At 46.1% G+C, this 17,669-nt stretch overlaps 2 protein-coding genes across 3 annotated transcripts in view; one reads left to right on the top strand and one right to left on the bottom strand.

Annotated features, from left to right (window-relative positions):
* Positions 1–5,438: 5,438 nt before the first annotated feature.
* LOC139233133 (protein cereblon) lies at positions 5,439–10,038 on the bottom strand. Of its 2 annotated transcripts, none has more exons than XM_070863686.1 (2): positions 9,427–10,038; positions 5,439–5,652 (listed from the first exon to the last, which is right to left on the bottom strand). In XM_070863686.1, exons 1-2 carry the CDS (start codon positions 9,806–9,808, stop codon positions 5,498–5,500), a joined length of 537 nt encoding a protein of 178 aa, XP_070719787.1. In that variant the 5' UTR covers positions 9,809–10,038; the 3' UTR covers positions 5,439–5,497. The 2 variants fall into 2 exon arrangements, with proteins under 2 accessions (XP_070719787.1, XP_070719788.1); XM_070863687.1 differs by lacking the exon at positions 5,439–5,652 and adding an exon at positions 7,776–7,902.
* A 70-nt stretch (positions 10,039–10,108) lies between these two features.
* Positions 10,109–17,669, top strand: part of pkn3 (protein kinase N3) — a 53,896-nt gene continuing 46,335 nt past the window's right edge. The window contains exons 1-3 of the mRNA XM_070863681.1: positions 10,109–10,182; positions 12,731–13,123; positions 15,127–15,427. Of these exons, the coding sequence (XP_070719782.1) occupies positions 13,103–13,123; positions 15,127–15,427 (322 nt within the window). The 5' untranslated portion in view covers positions 10,109–10,182; positions 12,731–13,102. The remainder of the gene's footprint in view (positions 10,183–12,730; positions 13,124–15,126; positions 15,428–17,669) is intronic.

Here is a 17,669-nt window from a genome sequence, read left to right as displayed (position 1 = left end):
ATTTGTACTGGTCTTCCCTCTTAACAGGGATACTCCAGAATCCATTGGCCGAGGGTTGAGAAGTACTTGGAACTAGCAGGAATTTGAGATGATAATGGTGGGAGTTTCTCTTACTACCGGTGAGCAGGCTGGTGTTACAGAATTTAACTTTCTGTAATCAATAGTCAGTCAGTCGCCAGCTGCTATCGGGCTTTTTAACCGGCCATGTGGGTGAATTGGTCATGAAAGTGCCTGTCCTAAGAACACCCTGCTCGACTAGGGATTTTATGCTGTCTCGGATGTAAGGGTGACTCTCCCTTGGGATGGGGTACTATTTAGTGAATGAGTGGGGGGGTGTCCCTCAATAGATTCCTCGCCTGCCATTTTTCCAAAGTCATGCTTGCATGTGGCAAACATCGCTAGGTGTTCCTGAATTAGTTTTGCCACAGCTTCATTTTTGCTTCCCGGAGGGTCATACTCGGAGGCTTTTTCATAGCAAAAACCGAGTGAGCATCTGAAATTTCTATCACTCCTGCCTTAAATCTCAATCCCATCCAAACACAGTACTGATTATAATCTATCCACTGCGCCATACTGATCCAACACATCAGTCCCTACAATTCCCCTTCTGTGAGAGTGGTCATCAGTATCGGCACTGGGACATTACAGGTGAGGCCTCCCAACTGAAGTTCAGTGGCCTTCCCTGTATACACAGTGGTTGTATCACTGTTAAACCCTTAAAGGGTCATACAAGCCTTGCCCGCCATTGCATGGCGTTCAGGGTATGGGGTGTGGATGATGGTAACGGCTGAGCCAGTATCAAGAAGCATAATCTGCTGCCTGTCCCCTTTTAAGACAAGGATTACTGGTCTCCCGCTACCACTTTCGACCAATCTTTGGGGGCCGAACCCTGTTATAAGGTCGATTCTTGAATGGGTCTCTCAAGTGTGCACCGGGAAATGATTTTGCATCCTCCCTGTGCCAATTTTGGTTTGTATGATGGTTATCAACTGTCCAATCGTTGATCTGTCCCAGAGGGCTTGGATTCGACCTTCCTTAGAAGGGTTATTAACTCAGCCAATTGTTGTTCCATCCCAGAGGGCTTGGGTTCGTCCCTCGGGAGGTATCTATGCGTTGCATCATGGTTTGGTGCTGGTCTGGGTTTGCTGCAATCTTTTGCTCAGTGGCCTACCTTCTTACAATTAAAGCACTGTCCCTTAAAGGGGTAGTTTCGAGATCCCTCCACCGTTGACACCGGTTTATTTGCAGTGGATGGTGACATCACCTTTAACTGGTCTTTTACTATCTCCCAGGCTATTTGAACGCTGGTCTCTATCTGTCCACTGATTGGTGGGCCTCATGGCTATGCCCAGGATGGTTTTAACTAAAGAGGGGAGTTGGGTCAGGAACATCGATTTAAATTATTCCTGATTCTTTTCTACTGTAGCACTTGCAGGTGCCTGGTTCTGGGTACATTGATCGATATTGTACAGGCAATTACTGAAGGCTCTAGGGGTCTCTTCTGGGCGCTGCTTGGTCTGATTAAGCAGAGCCACTAAGTTCAAGTTTTGGACCCCCTAAATGGTTTAGGATCTCGATCATGAGTACATCGGTGCATCAGCCGCTGTGACGGGCTGGAAGACTGCTTCAGGCAGATTATCTTTTAGGGAAGTGGAACAGGCCAAGAGGAGGACTCGTGTTAAGTCTCTCTCTTCCAACTCTGGGTGACCCCTCCTGAAATGTCCGCGCCTCCTATTAACTTCAAGTGGGTCGTCCCCATCATTAATGGGCTCCAACTTGTGGCTACACGCCGTGGCGTCAGCACCAGATGTGGGCCGTCAGTCGGTATGGTTACTGGTGATGTGACAGTGCGTATTACGTCGTAAAGAAGTGGTTACTATGTCTATGATTGGCTCTTGTGTCTCCAAGGTATCCCATCCTACACCACCCTCCTGGGATTATACTGACTGGACTGTCTTCCTCTTCCCAATCTGTCTCCCCCTTGTCCCCTTCTGCTGTCTCTGTTATGACTCCCTGTGTTACTGCGGATATCAGGGCCTGCTGCTCCCCTAACTTACTTTTTAACCCCGCTTTTTCTAGTTGGCACTGGGAGTGATCTGCCTCCCCATGTGGCTTCTTAATTACTTCCCTTAATGCTTCTTTAGTATCTTCTATCTCTTGCTGGAGCCCCAAGTTTTCCAATTTATATATTTTTTAAACTCTAATTTGTTTTTATTTGCTTCAACAACTGCTGTGGCATTTAAATTTGAAAGGCTTTGTTGTAGCAACGAAGCTGCCTGTTCAGCCCCTCTTTCTAATTGCCTAATTCTATAGTTTAATTGACCAATTTCTTGTCTTAAATGCTGTATTTTCCCCTCTTAATTGCTTCACAAGTTGGAGGCTGCCTTCCTTTTGTTGTTTTATACCTTGAATCTCTCTTTTAGTTGAATCACTTTTACACAATTCTTTTAAATCCTGTATCTCTGTTGCCCTTTGTTCTTTCACATTCTAAGTCTCTTTTACTTATAGTTCTTTTAAATCTTGGATCATTTTGGCATCCTGCCTCATTAATTCCTCATCTCTCCGGGCACAATAAAATGCACTGAATGCCAAGAGGCGCCATTTGCCCGTTTTGGCCTTAGCTCTCCTTGATCTTCTTTCTCCTGGATAAATGCCGCGAGCTCCCCAAAGGATGCATGTTGGCCCTTACGGAAGTACAGTGTCTGTGCTTATAACTCTTCTATGTCCGTTATGGATACCGTTTTGGACAACTGCTCCTGATAAACTACCTCAACATTTATTTTTGTTGGCTTTCTGTTCATGACTGATCCCTTCATCCTGTGTCTTTTGAATTTAACCACTGGTGGGTCCCCACTTAAACAGTTCCAACAATCGAGACGATTGCTCCTTAAGACGCAACTTCTCCCGAACCGTTTATAGTTTATACTTCGCAACACAGGTTAGAATCGCAACTCCCAAAATTTCCAATTATTGAAAAGAATCATTAAAAGCTGTCTTGCCAGATCCCGGGCGAGGCCCCAATTAGTAAGATTTCGAAATCTCTGGCATTAAATTGACAGCAAGACTGATTCTTTTAAAACAATTTGGAATAGTTTATTAAACACACACACATGCACATCTATCAGCAGTCGTCAGCTATCCTATGGACCTACTTAGTTAGAACAGATACAATGTCACAATATTGATTTATAAAAAGGTATACGTCACTTTCCGCTGGCTGGCTGAGCACACTGCCTTTGGGCTGGTCTTAAGAGGATGGTTTTCCTGTTGCTGTGTGCTCAGGAGAGAAGAGAGAGTGCACTCTATGCTTGAGTCTTTATAGTCCTGAAATACATTGTTTCTCAGAAAGCCCCAGGATTGGCTCTTGATTCCAGGGCCGTTTCTAATTGGCTTCTCATACATGTGTCTGTCTGGAGGGCCGGTGCCACTCCTTGACTAGGTTAATGGCTTTTCAATTAACACCACCTCTAGTTTGGTGAGTTTCAAAGCCATGGAGCCATGAACTTGGGGAAGTCATCCATTTTGTTTTAACACTGCAGCCTTTCTGTATAATCTCCACTTTTAACACATATACAGAATCAATTTTGTCATTACTAAGCACTTTTATTCTTACAACCTCTATTAAGTCACTCCTCACCTTTCTGGTATCATCTTTTTATATCTTCTCTGCACCCTGGGCAGGCCACATCGTTCGCTTGCCAGACATGAGACTCGAAAAGCAAGCGCTCTACTCGGAACTCCTTCACTACAAACGAGCCAAAGGTGGGCAGAGGAAACGTTACAGGGACATCCTGAAAGCCTCCCTGAAAAAGTGCAACATCCCCACTGGCACCTGGGAGTCCCTGGCCAAAGACCGCCCGAAGTGGAGGAAGTGCATCTGGGAGGGCGCCGAGCACCTCGAGTCTCGTTGCCGAGAGCATGCAGAAATCAAGCGCAGGCAGCAGAAAAGAGTATGCGTCAAACCTGTCCCACCCACCCTTTCCCTCAACGACTATCTGTCCCAGCTGTGACAGGGACTGCGGTTCTTGTATTGGACTGTTCAGCCACCTAAGGAGTCACTTTTTAAGAGTAGAAGCAAGTCTTCTCGATTCTGAGGGACTGAAAAGAATTAGGAACAGGAGTAGGCCATCTAGCCCCTCGAGCCTGCTCCGCCATTTAAAAAGATCATGGCTGATCTGGTCGTGAACTCAGCTCCACTTACCCACCCGCTCCCCGTAACCCTTAATTCCCTTATTGGTTAAAAATCTATCTATCTGTGATTTGAATACATTCAATGAGCTAGCCTCAACTGCTTCTCTGGGCAGAGAATTCCACAGATTCACAACCCTCTGGGAGAAGAAATTCCTTCTCGACTTGGTTTTAAATTGGCTCCCCTGTATTTTGAGGCTGTGCCCCCTAGTTCTAGTCTCCCCGACCAGTGGAAACAACCTCTCTGCCTCTATCCTATCTCTCCCTTTCATTATTTTAAATGTTTCTATAAGATCACCCTTCATCCTTCTGAACTCCCAACGAGTAAAGACTCAGTCTACTCAATCTATCATCAGTTGAGGCTAGCTCAATGAATATATTCAAATCACAGATAGATTAATTTTTAACCAATAAGGGAATTAAGGGTTATGGGGAGCGGGCGGGTAAGTGGAGCTGAGTCCACGACCAGATCAACCATGATCTTGTTGAATGGCAGAGCAGGCTCAAGGGGCTAGATGGCCTTCATGGCCTTCTCCTGTTCCTAATTCTTATGTTCTTATTAATGTTGGGGAAGTCCAGAACCAGGGGGTCACAGTCTAAGGATAAGGGGTAAGCCATTTAAGGACCGAGATGAGGAGAGACTTCTTCACCCAGAGTGGTGAACCTGTGACATTCTCTGCCACAGAAAGTTGTTGAGGCCAATTCACTAAAGATATTCAAAAAGGAGTTAGATGTAGTCCTTACTAAGGGGATCAAGGGGTATGGTGAGAAAGGAGGAATGGGGGTACTGAAGTTGCATGTTCAGCCATGAACTCATTGAATGGCGGTGCAGGCTCGAATGGCCTACTCCTGCACCTATTTTCTATGGGTCGATGACCTTTCGTCAGAACTGGAAGAAGTTAAGAGATTTAACTGTTTTGAGCCAAGAGAGCCAGGGAAAAAAGGGGAGGAAGAAAGAACAAAGAGGAAAGTCTGTGATAGGGCAGAAATGATTAAATTACAAAAAAGGTTTATGTTGCAAGGCAAAAAGAGGTAATAAAGATGGGTCTAGCTGAGCTGTAAATGGCAACAGCAGAACCATTATCAGCACCTGCTCTCTGGAAAAAAAAATATGAGAGCAGTAGCTATGATCTGAAGTTGTTGCAATCAATCAATGTTGAGTCCAAAAGGTTGTAAAGGGCCTAATCAAAGATGAGGTGCTGTTCATGGAGGTTCATCTCCACTCATCCAACATACAAAATAGCAGCCGATTTAAAAAAAAAGAATATTTTTATTTCATTATGAAAATAAGTTAAACAAATTTGTGATTTCAACTCCGGTAGGACTTGGGCACCATGAGAAGTGTTGCGGCAAAATTCTCTTGTAGGAGTCTGTCTATAATCAGGGCAACGAACGTCTCTTCTGATTCTTCAAACTCTTTATCTGTAACATATTGAGGCCAGATGTTGGGCTGAAATGACCACCCTGATGAAAGTTAACAGAAGATCCACATCAAATTTATGAAATATCGACACACCAGAACTAAACTTGTAACATCAGCTGTACCTGTGATCAGAGTGTAATCAGACCAAAAATTATCAAGCCAAAGGATGAAGCATTACACCAGGTAACCAAATGCTTGGTCAATGAGGTATGTTTTTGACAGTCTTAAAAAGAAGAGGGGTGGAGAGGCAGATCAGTTTGGGAGGGGATGCCAGAGCTCAGGGCCCATATAGCTGATGGCACGGCCACCAATGGTGGGGCAAAAGAAGTGGGGGATGTACAAGAGACCAGAGTTGTCGGGCTGGTTACAGAAATGGAGGGGGATTTGAAGATCGGGGTAGGGGAGGTATTTGCAGATGGGGGGTGAGGATTTGCAAATTGAAGCATTGATGGACCGGGTGCCAATGCTAATAAATCCACTAAGGAGAGCTCAGGGGTGATGGGTAAATGGGACATTGTACGAGTTAGGATACAGGCAGCAGAGTTTTGGATTAGCTCAAGTTTATCATCAATCATAGGCTGGCCCCCGGCGCCGAACTCACGCCTCCCCTGGGCTCCGATCACGTCCCTCTACAGTCTCTCGCCGTTCCTTCGTCCAATCTCGCCACTCCTGCTGTGCCTGCCCACGCTCCAATCACAACCTGGATCTTGATGACGTCACTTCGCTACCGTCGCCCTCCTGCACCAGCTCGCGCTGAACCTTGCCGTGGTACACCTCCACACTGCTCCACGGCTGCCTCTCACCGCTCCCTTTATGGCCCCGACCTGCCGCTGATGGTCTCTCGCAGGTTGGGGGCCTGGGTGGAAGAACATATGAAATAGAAGCAGGAGTAGGCCATTTGGCCCCTCGAGCCTGCTCCATCATTCAAGAAGATCACGGCTGATCTTCTGCCTCAACACTTTCCTGCGCTATTCCCATATCCCTTGATTTTCTTAATATCCAAAAATCTATAAATCTCAGCCCAACAACTCAGCATCCCCATCCCTCCGGAGTAGAGAATTCCAATGATTCACCACCCTCTGAAGAAATTTCTCCTCATCTCAGTCCTAATTGGCCAACCCCTTATTCTGAGACTGTGACCCCTGGTTCTAGACTCCCCAGCCAGAGGAAAACATCCTCCCTGCATCTACCCTGACAAGCCCTATAAAAACTGTGTGTTTCAATGAGATCACTTCTTATTCTTCTAGACTCTAGAGATTTACAGGTCTCGTCTACTCAATCTCTCCTCAGAGGCAGATGGGTGATCAGCCAGGAGAATAGTGGAATAGTAGAGTCTGGAAGTAATAAAAGCATGAACGAGGGTTCCAGCAGCAAGTGGGCTGGGGCAGGAACAGAGACGGGCAATACAGGTGGAAGTATACAGCCCCGGCGATGGGAGAGGATGTGGGGTCAGAACTCAGCTCTGGGTCAAAGAGGATGGTGAGGTTGCAAGCAGTCTGGTCTAGCCAGAGAGGGGGAATAGAATTGGTGGCTGGAAACAGAGTTTGTGCCGAGTCTTCAGTCTTCCCAATGTTTAATATAGGAACAGTACGTCATCCAGCTCCTCAAGCCTATTCCATCATTCATTCAATTAAATCTTGGCTGATCATCTCAACTCGCCCTGGTTCCATAACCCTCAAAACCCTTGCCCAACAGAAATCTATCAATCTCAATTAACTCCCAGCCTCAACAGATTTATTTTTTTGGGGGGACGGGGGGGCGGAAGGAGAGGAGTGTTTCAGATTACCACTACCCTTAATGTGAAGAACTACTTATCAACCCTGAAAAACCTAGCTCTAATTTTAAGGTGATGCCTCCTTGCTCTGAACTCCTCCCTCACCAGAGGAAATAGTTTCTCTATTTACCCAATTTTAATCATCTTGAAATGTTTATTATCATTGACCAGATACTTAACTGGACCAGCCACATAAATACACAGGTCAGAGGCTTGGTATTCCGCAGCGAGTGACTTGCCAAAGCTTTTCCACCACCTCACCACCTTTTGAGGAAACATTTTTTCACCCAGAGGGTGGTGGGAGTCTGGAACTCACTGCCTGAAAAGGGTGGTAGAGGCAGAAACCCTCATCATATTTAAAAAGGTACCTGGATGTGCACTTGAAGTGCTGTAACCTGCAGGCTAGAGACCTAGTGCTGGAAGGCGGGATTAGGATGGTATCTCTTTTTCGACCGGCACAGACACGATGGGCTGAATGGCCTCCTACGGTGTTGTAATTTTCTATGATTTCTATGACCTATAAGGCACAAGCCAGAAGTGTGATGGAATACTCTCCACCTGCCTGGATGAGTGCAGCTCCAACAATACTCAAGAAGCTTGACACTCCCTCCACCACTGGCGCACTGTGGCTGCAGTGTGTACCATCTGCAAGATGCACTACAGCAACTCGCCAAGGCTTCTTCAGCAGCACCTCCTAAACCCGCGACCTCTACCACCTAGGAGGACAAGCTGCATGGGAGCACCATCACCTCCACGTCACACACCATCCGGACTTGGAAACATATTGGCCGTTCCTTCATCGTTGTGAAGTCAAAATCCTGGAACTCCCTCCCCAACAGCACTGTGGGAGTACCTTCACCACACGAACTGAGCATCAGAAATAGGAGTCGTCGTAGGCCATATGGCACCTCGAGCCTGCTCCGCCATGCGTTATGGTTGAACTTTGACCTGAACGGCACTTTCTAAGACAAGTATGTCCTCCCTTGGGCAAGGAGACCAAAACTGTACAGAGTGCTCCAGGTGTGGTCTCACCAAAGCCCCATACAATTGTAGCGGTTCAAGGCGGCAGCTCACCACCACCACCACCTTCTCGTGGGCAATTAGGGATGGTCAATAAATGTCGGCCTTGCCTTACATAGACTTCACAGCACAGAAACAAGCCATTCTGGCCATGCCAGTTTTTGTGCTCCATGAGTCTCCTCATCTCACCCTATCAGCATATTCTGCCATTCCTTTCTCCCTCATGCAAGTACTTATCCAGCTTCCTCTTAAATGCATCTATGCTATTCACTTCAATTACTCGATGTGGTAGGAAGTTCACATTCTAACCATTCTGAGTAAGTTTCACCTAAATTCCTTATTGGATTTATTCATGACCCTAGTTTTGGACCCTCCAAACATCTTCTCTACATCTACCCTCTTTAACCCATTCAAATGAGGGCAGATTGGATAGGCCGGGTCTGTTTTTCTTGGAACAGAGGAGGCCGAGGAGACCTCATTGAGGTGTATAAAATTATAAGGGGCTTAGATATCGTGGATAGGAAGGGCCTATTTCCCTTAGCAGAGGAGTCAACAACCAGGGGCCATAAATTTAAAGTAATTGGTAGGAGGGTTAGAGGGGATTTGAGGGGACATTTCTTCACATAGGGGGTTGCAGGGGTCTGGAACTCACTGCCTGAAACGGTGATAGAGGCAGAAACTCTCACCACATTTAAAAAAGTACTTGGATGTGCACTTGAAGTGCTGTAACCTACAGGGCTACAGACCGAGAGCTGGAAAGTGGGATTAGACTGGATAGCCTCTTGTTGGCCAGCGCCGACACGATGGGCCGAAATGGCCTCCTTCCCTGCTGTAAACTTCTATCTATGATTCTATAATTTTAAAAGACCTTTATCAGGCCACCTCTCAGCCTTCTGTTTTCTAGAAAAAAATATATATAAATGCCAATTATAAATCAAGTTTTACCCGAGTGATATTCACAACTGATTAATTACATACGAAATTGAAAGGACTGCCACAAAAACACGGTAATGAAACCAACCTAAGTGGCTGTGACACCTGGGACACGTTGCTACCGTCCACGAGTGCCCAGGAAACCAGGAGAACTGCTCGTCCGCCGGCCAGTGCTTGTGCACGGCGGCTCGCTTGAAAGTCAGCAGCTGGAAGCGGAGCCCCTGCAGGTTCTGGAAGAGCTGCGCCGGCACCCGGCGCTCGCCGATCACCGTGTCGTTGCTCTGGCGCAAGGCCAGCGGGCTGGCCACGAACTGGAGGTCGCGGCTGGTGGCCACCTCCAATCCGCACGACCTGCAGAGCAAGAGCTCATCTCCGGAGTCGTCGTCCACCTCCTCTAGCCGAGTGGCGTTGTTGCAGCTCACAGGGGAGACCCACACCAGCACCAGAGGCACCAACACCTTCCACATCATCTAACTCTCAAAAGAAAGTTTTAAAGTTTAAAAAAAAACTTTTTAGAAGTTTTTAAAAAGTTTTTATTTCCACTTCCCCCACCCCCAAAATGATTTAAAAATAAACATATACAACCCTTCAGTCACTAAGTTTTATCTGAACTTTTCCTGGCAGCCCTCTTTATTGCCTGAAGTATGTATCTTTTTTATTTCCCCCTTTTAACTGTAGCATTCTTGCAGCTGATATTTAAATGTCCTGCACGGCGTGAGAAAGATGGCTCTCCCTGCATTTAGAAGTTCCTCAGACAGTTTCGCCCCCCTGCTGGCTGGAGGATTCCAATTCACTTGTTGCTGCTGAGAGAGCTGTGGAGGCGAGCTCACTGAACATATTTAAGGTGGAGATAGACAGATTTTTGAGCGATAAGGGAATGAAGGGTTATGGGGAACGGGCAGGGAAGTGGAGCTGAGCTCAAGATCAGATCAGCTATGATCTTATTGACGCTCGAGGGGCCAAATGGCCTACTCCTCCTATTTCTTATGTTCTTATGTAACAGCAACAACTTATATTTCTATAGCGCCTTTAACATAGTAAAATATCCCAAGATGCTTCACAGGAACATTATAAAACAAAATTTGACACCGAGCCACATAAGGAGACATTAGGTCAGGTGACCAAAGAGGTGGGTTTTAAGGGCTGTTTTGAAAGAGGAAAGAGAGGTAAAGAGACGGGAGAGATTCAGGGAAGGAATTCCAGAGCTTCTGCCCTTTGCAGCTGAAGGCAAGGCCGGCAATGGTGGAGCGATTAAAATTGGGATGCTCAAAAGGCCAGAATTGGCAGCATGCAGATATCTCGGAGGGTTGTAGGGCTGGAGGATATTACAGCAATAGGGGAGAGGCGAGGCCATGGAGGGATTTGGAAACAAGGATAAGAAGTTTAAAATTGAGGCATTGTTTAACAGGGAGCCAATGTAGATCAGTGAGCAGAGAATTCTAGGATGAGAAAGATCTTTCAACCTTCTCAGTGTGGCCCTAAACGGCTGAGTTCAAGCTAAAGTTGGCATCCACTAGAACTAATATGAACTCATTGTTGAAGCTCACACATGAAGAATATTCACTTTGGCAAAATATGAGTGGTCAGCGCTCATGCAACTGTACTTAGGAGGAAACAACAACTACAGCAACTTGTATTTATATAGCGCCTTTAACATAGTGAAACGACCCAAGGTGCTTCACAGGAGTATTATGAGATAAAAGATTTGACACTGAGCTGCATAAGTAGAAATTAGCACCGGTGACTAAAAGCTTGGTCAAAGAGGTAGGTTTTAAGGAGCATCTTGAAAGAACAAAGAGCGGTAGTAAGGTGGAGAGGTTTAGGCAAGGAGTTCCAGAGCTTGGCCCAAGGAAACAGAAGGCACGGCCACCAATAGTTGCGCGATTATAATCAGGAATGCTCAAGAGAGCAGAATTAGAGGAGCGCAGACATCTTGGGGAGTTGTGAGGCTGGAGGAGATTACAGAGACTCTAGGGCTTGGGCGCATGATCCTCCAACAATCCCACACTCTCTCAGTATTATACTGACACTTCACGTTACTTGACAGGTTATTTGGATGAAACATTAAACTAAGGCCCTGTCTGTATGTTCAGGTAGATGCAAAAGATCCTAAGGCAGTACAGTATATGATGAAGAGCAGAGGAAGTCTCCAGTGTCATCGCCAACATACCACTAAAACAGATTAACAATTAATTTATCTCATTGCTGTTTATGGGATCTTGCTGTGTGCAAATTGGTTTCTGTATTTATTTGCTTGCGTAACAATGGTTACATTTTAATTCATTGGTTGTGAAGAACACATTCTGAGCTATACAAATGTAAGTTTCTTCTTTCTAAATCTCATTTGTAACATTCCCTCCTATCTCTCTTTCAGTGTCCAACTCCATTTGCCCTCTCTGTCTTCGAACTCTGAAACTCTCTTCCCAAACCCTTGCACCTTGCTAAATCGCTCCTCACCTTGAAAAAAACTCCTTAAAACCTGGCACTGTAGCTGCACCTTGGGCAGAACCCCAATCTCTTGACCAACCCATAGTTGGTGAAACATCTAACAGCATCTCACCAGGTCAAAGGTGGTCCACAAATGCAAAATTGTTGTGTGGGTCCAGACAACTTTTGAGTGCTTGGCCTGGAGAGGGAGCAATACGATGCCTGCCGATACGCTTGAGGCCTTAAAGAGAGTCTTGCATTTCTATAGCGCTTTTCACAACCATTTGGACATCCCAAAACACCTTACAGCCAATGAAGTACTTTTCGAAGTGTAGTCACTGTTGTAATGTAGCAAACACGGCAGCCTATTTGGGCACAGCAAGCTTCAGACAATCTGATTTTTAGTGATATTGATTGAGGGATAAATATTGGCCAGGACATCGGGGATAATGTCCCAGCTCTTCTTCAAAATAGTACTGTGGGATCTTTTATGTCAGGACCTCGGTTTAACGTCTGATCTAAAAGACGGCACCTCCAACAGTGCAGCAATCCCTCAGCACTGCACTGTGTTAGCCTAGATTTTTGTGTTGAAATCTCTGGAGTGGGGACTTGCTGAGCCACGCAGGGACTGGAGGGCATACTGGATACCAGATGCAATTTCATTATTTAATAAGAACATAAGAAATAGGAGCAGGAGTAGGCCATTTGGCCCCTTGAGCCTGCTCCGCCACTCAATAAGTTCATGGCTGATCTGATCTTAGCCTCAACTCCACTTCCTTGCCCGCTCCCCATAACCCTTGACTCCCTCATCGTTCAAAAATCTGTCTAATGTTATAATTTTTCTTTGTTTTATGGTTTTTGTTGTGCCCCACTTTTGTCAGGTAGTTTGTTTGATGACGCTGGGGCAACCCAGTGTCTCCTTATGGTTTTATTTTAAAAAAGCCCATTGTGTCTCCTTTTTGCAGGGAACAGGATGAGGGTTCCCCATGACGTCAGTACACCCAGCTAAGCCAGGTAAAGCGAATGACGTCGGGGCCAGTCGGATCGATGACATCATCCGTGAGTTTAGCCCCGCCCTTCCCCTCTCCGTGGGGGGAGGGGGGGGGGAAGGAAAGGAAGGTGATTGACAGCAGCACGTGAGCACAGGTGACCACTGAACGGCCAGGGCGAGCAGCTCGCGCGTTCAAATCCGACAGGGGCGCGCGGTTGGCGCGCTCTGGGTTTAAACGTGTTTTTAAAACAAAACCGTCACTCGGCGTGCAAACAGTGAGAATGGCCGGGTAGTCGGCCGGTCCGTCCGTCCTCTGAAGTGAAACAAGAACAGTACCTGACGGAAGATGGCGGGAGACGTCCAACAGGTCAGCGAAAATCACTCGACCGAAAGGCTGTTGCCCGGGAGACGCCGGCCGGCATATTGTATAAAATATAATAAATCCGATTCTGGCAATTTCCCCGCCCCCGGGCTCCAACAGTCTGGTAACTTTCGCCTCTTGAGTCAGAAGGCCGTGGGTTCAAAGTCCCCACTCCAGAGACTTGAGCACAAAATCCAGGCTGACAATTTCCCAGTTGCAGCGGAGGGAGCGGCGCGCTGTCTGGCGGTACTGAGGGAGCGCCGCACTGTCGGAGGGGCAGTACTGAGGGAGCGCTGCACTGTCGGAGGGGCAGTACTGAGGGAGTGCTGCACTGTCGGAGGGGCAGTACTGAGGGAGCGGCGCACTGTCGGAGGGACAGTACTGAGGGAGCACCGCACTGTCGGAGGGGCAGTACTGAGGGAGCGCCGCACTGTCTGAGGGGCAGTACTGAGGGAGCACCGCACTGTCGGAGGGGCAGTACTGAGGGAGCGGCGCGCTGTCGGAGGGGCAGTACTGAGGGAGCGGCGCACTGTCGGAGGGGCAGTACTGAGGGAGCGGCGCACTGTCGGAGGGGCAGTACTGAGGGAGCGGCGCACTGTCGGAGGGGCAGTACTGAGGGAGCGGCGCACTGTCGGAGGGGCAGTACTGAGGGAGCGCAGCGCGCTGTCGGAGGGGCAGTACTGAGGGAGCGCCGCACTGTCGGAGGGGCAGTGCTGGGGGAGCGCCGCACTGTCGGAGGGGCAGTATTGAGGGAGCGCCGCACTGTCGGAGGGGCAGTATTGAGGGAGCGGCGTGCTGTCGGAGGGGCAGTACTGAGGGAGCTATCTTTCGGATGAAATGTTAAATCGACCCCATCTGCGCTGTCAGGTGGACGCAAAAGATCCTATGGCACTATTTTGAAGACGAGCAGGGGAGTTCTCCCTGGTGTCCTGGCCAATATTTATCCCTCTAGCAACACTTTTTTTATATTTAAAAAAAAAATAGATTATCTGGTCATTTATCTCATTGCTGTTTGTGGAAGTTTGCTGTGCACAAATTGGCTACCATGTTTCCTACATTACAATAGTGACTACACTTCAGAAGTACTTCATTGGTTGTAAAGTGTTTAGGGCTGTCATGAGGTGCTATAGAAATGCAAGTGTTTGTTTATCCAGCACCTTATCAGGTCTGAGAAAAACATACCAAAGTGCTTCTAATGAGCGTGGTGCTGTGACTGTGGGCCAAGTGTACAGATAAACAAGTGACTTCAGGTACCTGTTAATTCCTGTTTAGTGCACTGAAAAAATATTGTCAATTCAGTGTGGAAACTGGTTGAAATAATCAAATGTGCCAATGATTAACAGCTGAGCAGCTTAACAGAAAAGAACCATTCAAACGCAGCATTAAATGCAGTTTAATATAGGGGCACAAGTTAGATTTTTGCATCAAATTTAGAAGGGAATATAGTAATTAACTGAATAATGTGATGTAGCAGTAATCGGTGTGTTAGGCTTTAATATTGGAATAAACATCAGTAATATTAGGAACAGCAATAGGACGTTCAACCCTTTGCGCCTGATCTGCAGTTCAATTTGATCATGGCCGTTAGTCAAATTGTAGTGACCAAGATAATTTTTTGATAGTTTACTCAATACCAGAACAATCATGCTGGGTAACTTTTAAGACATTAACTCTAGATTGCTAATCTAAATGTTGTTAACCTTGGCTCAGTTGATAGCACTGTTGTCTCTGGGTCCGAAGGTTATGGTGTAAGCACCATCCCAGGACGTGATCTCACAATCTAGCTGGCATTCGGGGCAATACCGAGGTAACTTAGCTGCATTTTCAGAGGTGCCCGTCTTTCAGATTTAGATGCGATGTTAAACCAAGTCTGTTTGTTCAGATGCTAAAAGCGTACTTAAAAAGGCTGTTTTCATTATTATATTATTATAGGTTATGCAGTATTTTACTGGATGTGGCAATTTCATTTGCTGTAATGAAAATCCATAACCATTAATTCTATTTTTAAGAGCAATGTTTACCAGCTGTTGATCGACCAGAGGCTGGACCTGGCAGAGGAAGCTGACCTCTTGGACCCAGACATGCAGCAAAAACTTGATGGAGTGAAAGATCTGATTCGTCGTGAAATACAAAAGGAACTGAAAATCAAAGCAGGAACCGAGAACTTGCGCAAGGTGACAACAGACAAAAAAAATCTGGCGCACGTGGAAAACATTCTGAAAACCTCAAACCGCAAATTGGAACGTCTGCACTGGGAACTGCAGGAGTTGAATGCACGAATTGTTGTCACAGACATGGACAATCTGCGAGGTGAGTGCAACTGGCTCCCAAGCCTCGGTTAGGAGGATATAACCCTTTCTGTGTAGCTAAAATATTGGGTACCTCTTTGTACAAAATTGTGATTTAAATTAAAATTCAATCTAGAATTGAACTGTATATGCCCCGTACCCAGTTCCACAGTCAACCAGTTCTAATTTTTTTTTTGTGGCCTTGTGATTTCTTGATTCAATCGCTGATCTTTTTTTGGGGTGGGGGAAAGCTTTACTCTCTCTATCTCTGAGTCAGAAGGTTGTGGGTTCAAGTCCCACTCCAGACACTGGAACACTAAAATCTAGGCTGACACTCCAGCACAGTACTGAGGGAGTGCTGCACTGTCTGAGGTGCCATCTTTCGGATGAGACGTTCAATCCGAGGCCCCATGTGCCCTCACAGGTGGATGTAAAACACATCCAATGGCACTATTTGGAAGAAGAGCAGTGGAGTTCTCCAGTATCCTGGCCAATATTTATCCCTCAATTAGTATCACTAAAACTGATTTATCTGGCCATTGTAACCTGTTTATGGGAGCTTCCTGTGTGCAAATTTGCTGCTGTGTTTCCCTACATTACAACAGTGACTACATTTCAAAAAGTACTTCATTGGCTGTAAAGTGCTTTGGGACGTTCAGTGGCTGTGAAAGGTGCTATACAAGTGCAAGTCTTTCTTTCTCAGCTGGGGCACTGATGAGGATGCCACAGTTGGTTTCTGAGACCCTGAGCTAGGGAGCAAAAATAAATGAGCAAGGATTCCTACTCCTAATCGCTTTCCCAATGCCACTTGCTAAAAAGTGCATACATTTGCAGGTTAAGACAGGTTTGACTGATGACCCCAAGTTTTGTCTGCAAAAAAAACCCTGCTGACTCTAGGATACAAGGGTCACTTAGGTGAGGTAATAGAGGATGCCGACAGCCCATGAAACCAAAATCCAGCACCGTTGGAGGAGGATGTGAAAAAAGGAGCAGGGAAACTAGCCCAAGGCGTATCTCGCTGAGGTGAAGCAGATGGATGCTCCCAATGATTCGACATAATGATTGGCGATTAGGCCGCCATGAGGGAAGGGAAAAAACATCACCGGGGTTGAATCAAGAGACGTTTTTGAGAATTTGGACCTCATGCCTACCCTCCTCGCGTTGCTAACATTCCCTGTCTAGGTTGAGGTGCACACTTCACTCCACCAAATCTTAATTCATAAAGCAGTGGCCACATAACTGAAACTCGACAGAACTTGATTCAGCAGGGGAGCACAAGAGCGCCAGTCAATGATGGGATACTTGTGAGTGCAATAGTGATTGAAAGTGTCATCGTGAGTGAGCAGCCCATGCCGTTCCAAGGCTCGCTCACTATTGCATTATGCTGTACACCGTGAAAGTAATTTATGACCCATGTGTTGGAAGCCAAGTACATTTACAATAAGAGTAATAAATAGGGCTCCTACTTGGCTCCTAAAATTCTGCAGCAAAAAATTAATTATGGTGCTGGAAATAAAAACAATCCTGAACCCATGATGCTGCTTAGCTGAGATTTATAAGTTTAATGTAATTTTTTCTGACTGCACAGAGAGTTTGTGCTACCGTGATTGATGATAGAAGATTTTGGCTTGTAAGTATGATAGACTGTGAAATTTGAAGGGTCAATCTGCAGCGCATCTACTCCTGGACTACCTCTAATGAGGAGTTTTGAAGGAAAGGACGCAATAATGCAAGTAGATACACTGGTACAAAGTAAGTAGAAGAGACTTCTATTCAAACTCCATAAGCTGAAAATGTGAAAACATTTTAATTGGAAATAAAGAACTTGCATTGCATCTTGTGTCTCTGAAGCATCCCATACAATTGGTTACTTTGAAGTACAGTGAAGTGGAACAGACAGCATTGAGATGATCTGTTTTTTGATGTTGGTTGAAGGGATGATGCTGGTCAGGGTTCCAGAAGAATTCCTTGCTCATTGAAAAGTGCCATGGGAGCTTTAACATCCACTTGAACCACTGCAATGGGCAGTCAGGGGCGCAGTTTAATGTCTTATTGAAAGTCAGCAACTTTAAGAGTGCAACACTTCCCAAATGTTGCAATTCTAAAGACATAAAAGCTTTTGTCTGCTGGATGCAGGGGTATTGGTAACAATTGGCATTTGTGGGATGTGAGTCAATCAGCTCAACAGAGATCAATAAGTTCTTCGGCTCCCTTTTAATTCTGAGCCCTGATGAAGGCCTGTCTTTATGGTAAATAAAGAAAAA

The sequence above is a fragment of the Pristiophorus japonicus genome, chromosome 20 (assembly GCF_044704955.1).
Source record: "Pristiophorus japonicus isolate sPriJap1 chromosome 20, sPriJap1.hap1, whole genome shotgun sequence".
NCBI lineage: Eukaryota > Metazoa > Chordata > Chondrichthyes > Pristiophoridae > Pristiophorus > Pristiophorus japonicus.
The sequence above is the reverse complement of the archived record's forward strand: the minus strand, read 5'-3'. Positions and strand labels throughout refer to the sequence as shown.

What these genes read in the sequence shown, in the direction of transcription:
- LOC139233133 (XM_070863686.1), bottom strand. Translation starts at nt 9,808, where the DNA reads ATGATGTGGAAGGTGTTGGTGCCTCTGGTGCTGGTGTGGGTCTCCCCT. An exon ending in CAGGTGTCACAGCCACTTAG is followed by an intron (nt 5,653 to 9,426) that starts GTTGGTTTCATT and finishes AACTTTCATCAG; the next exon opens with GGTGGTCATTTCAGCCCAAC.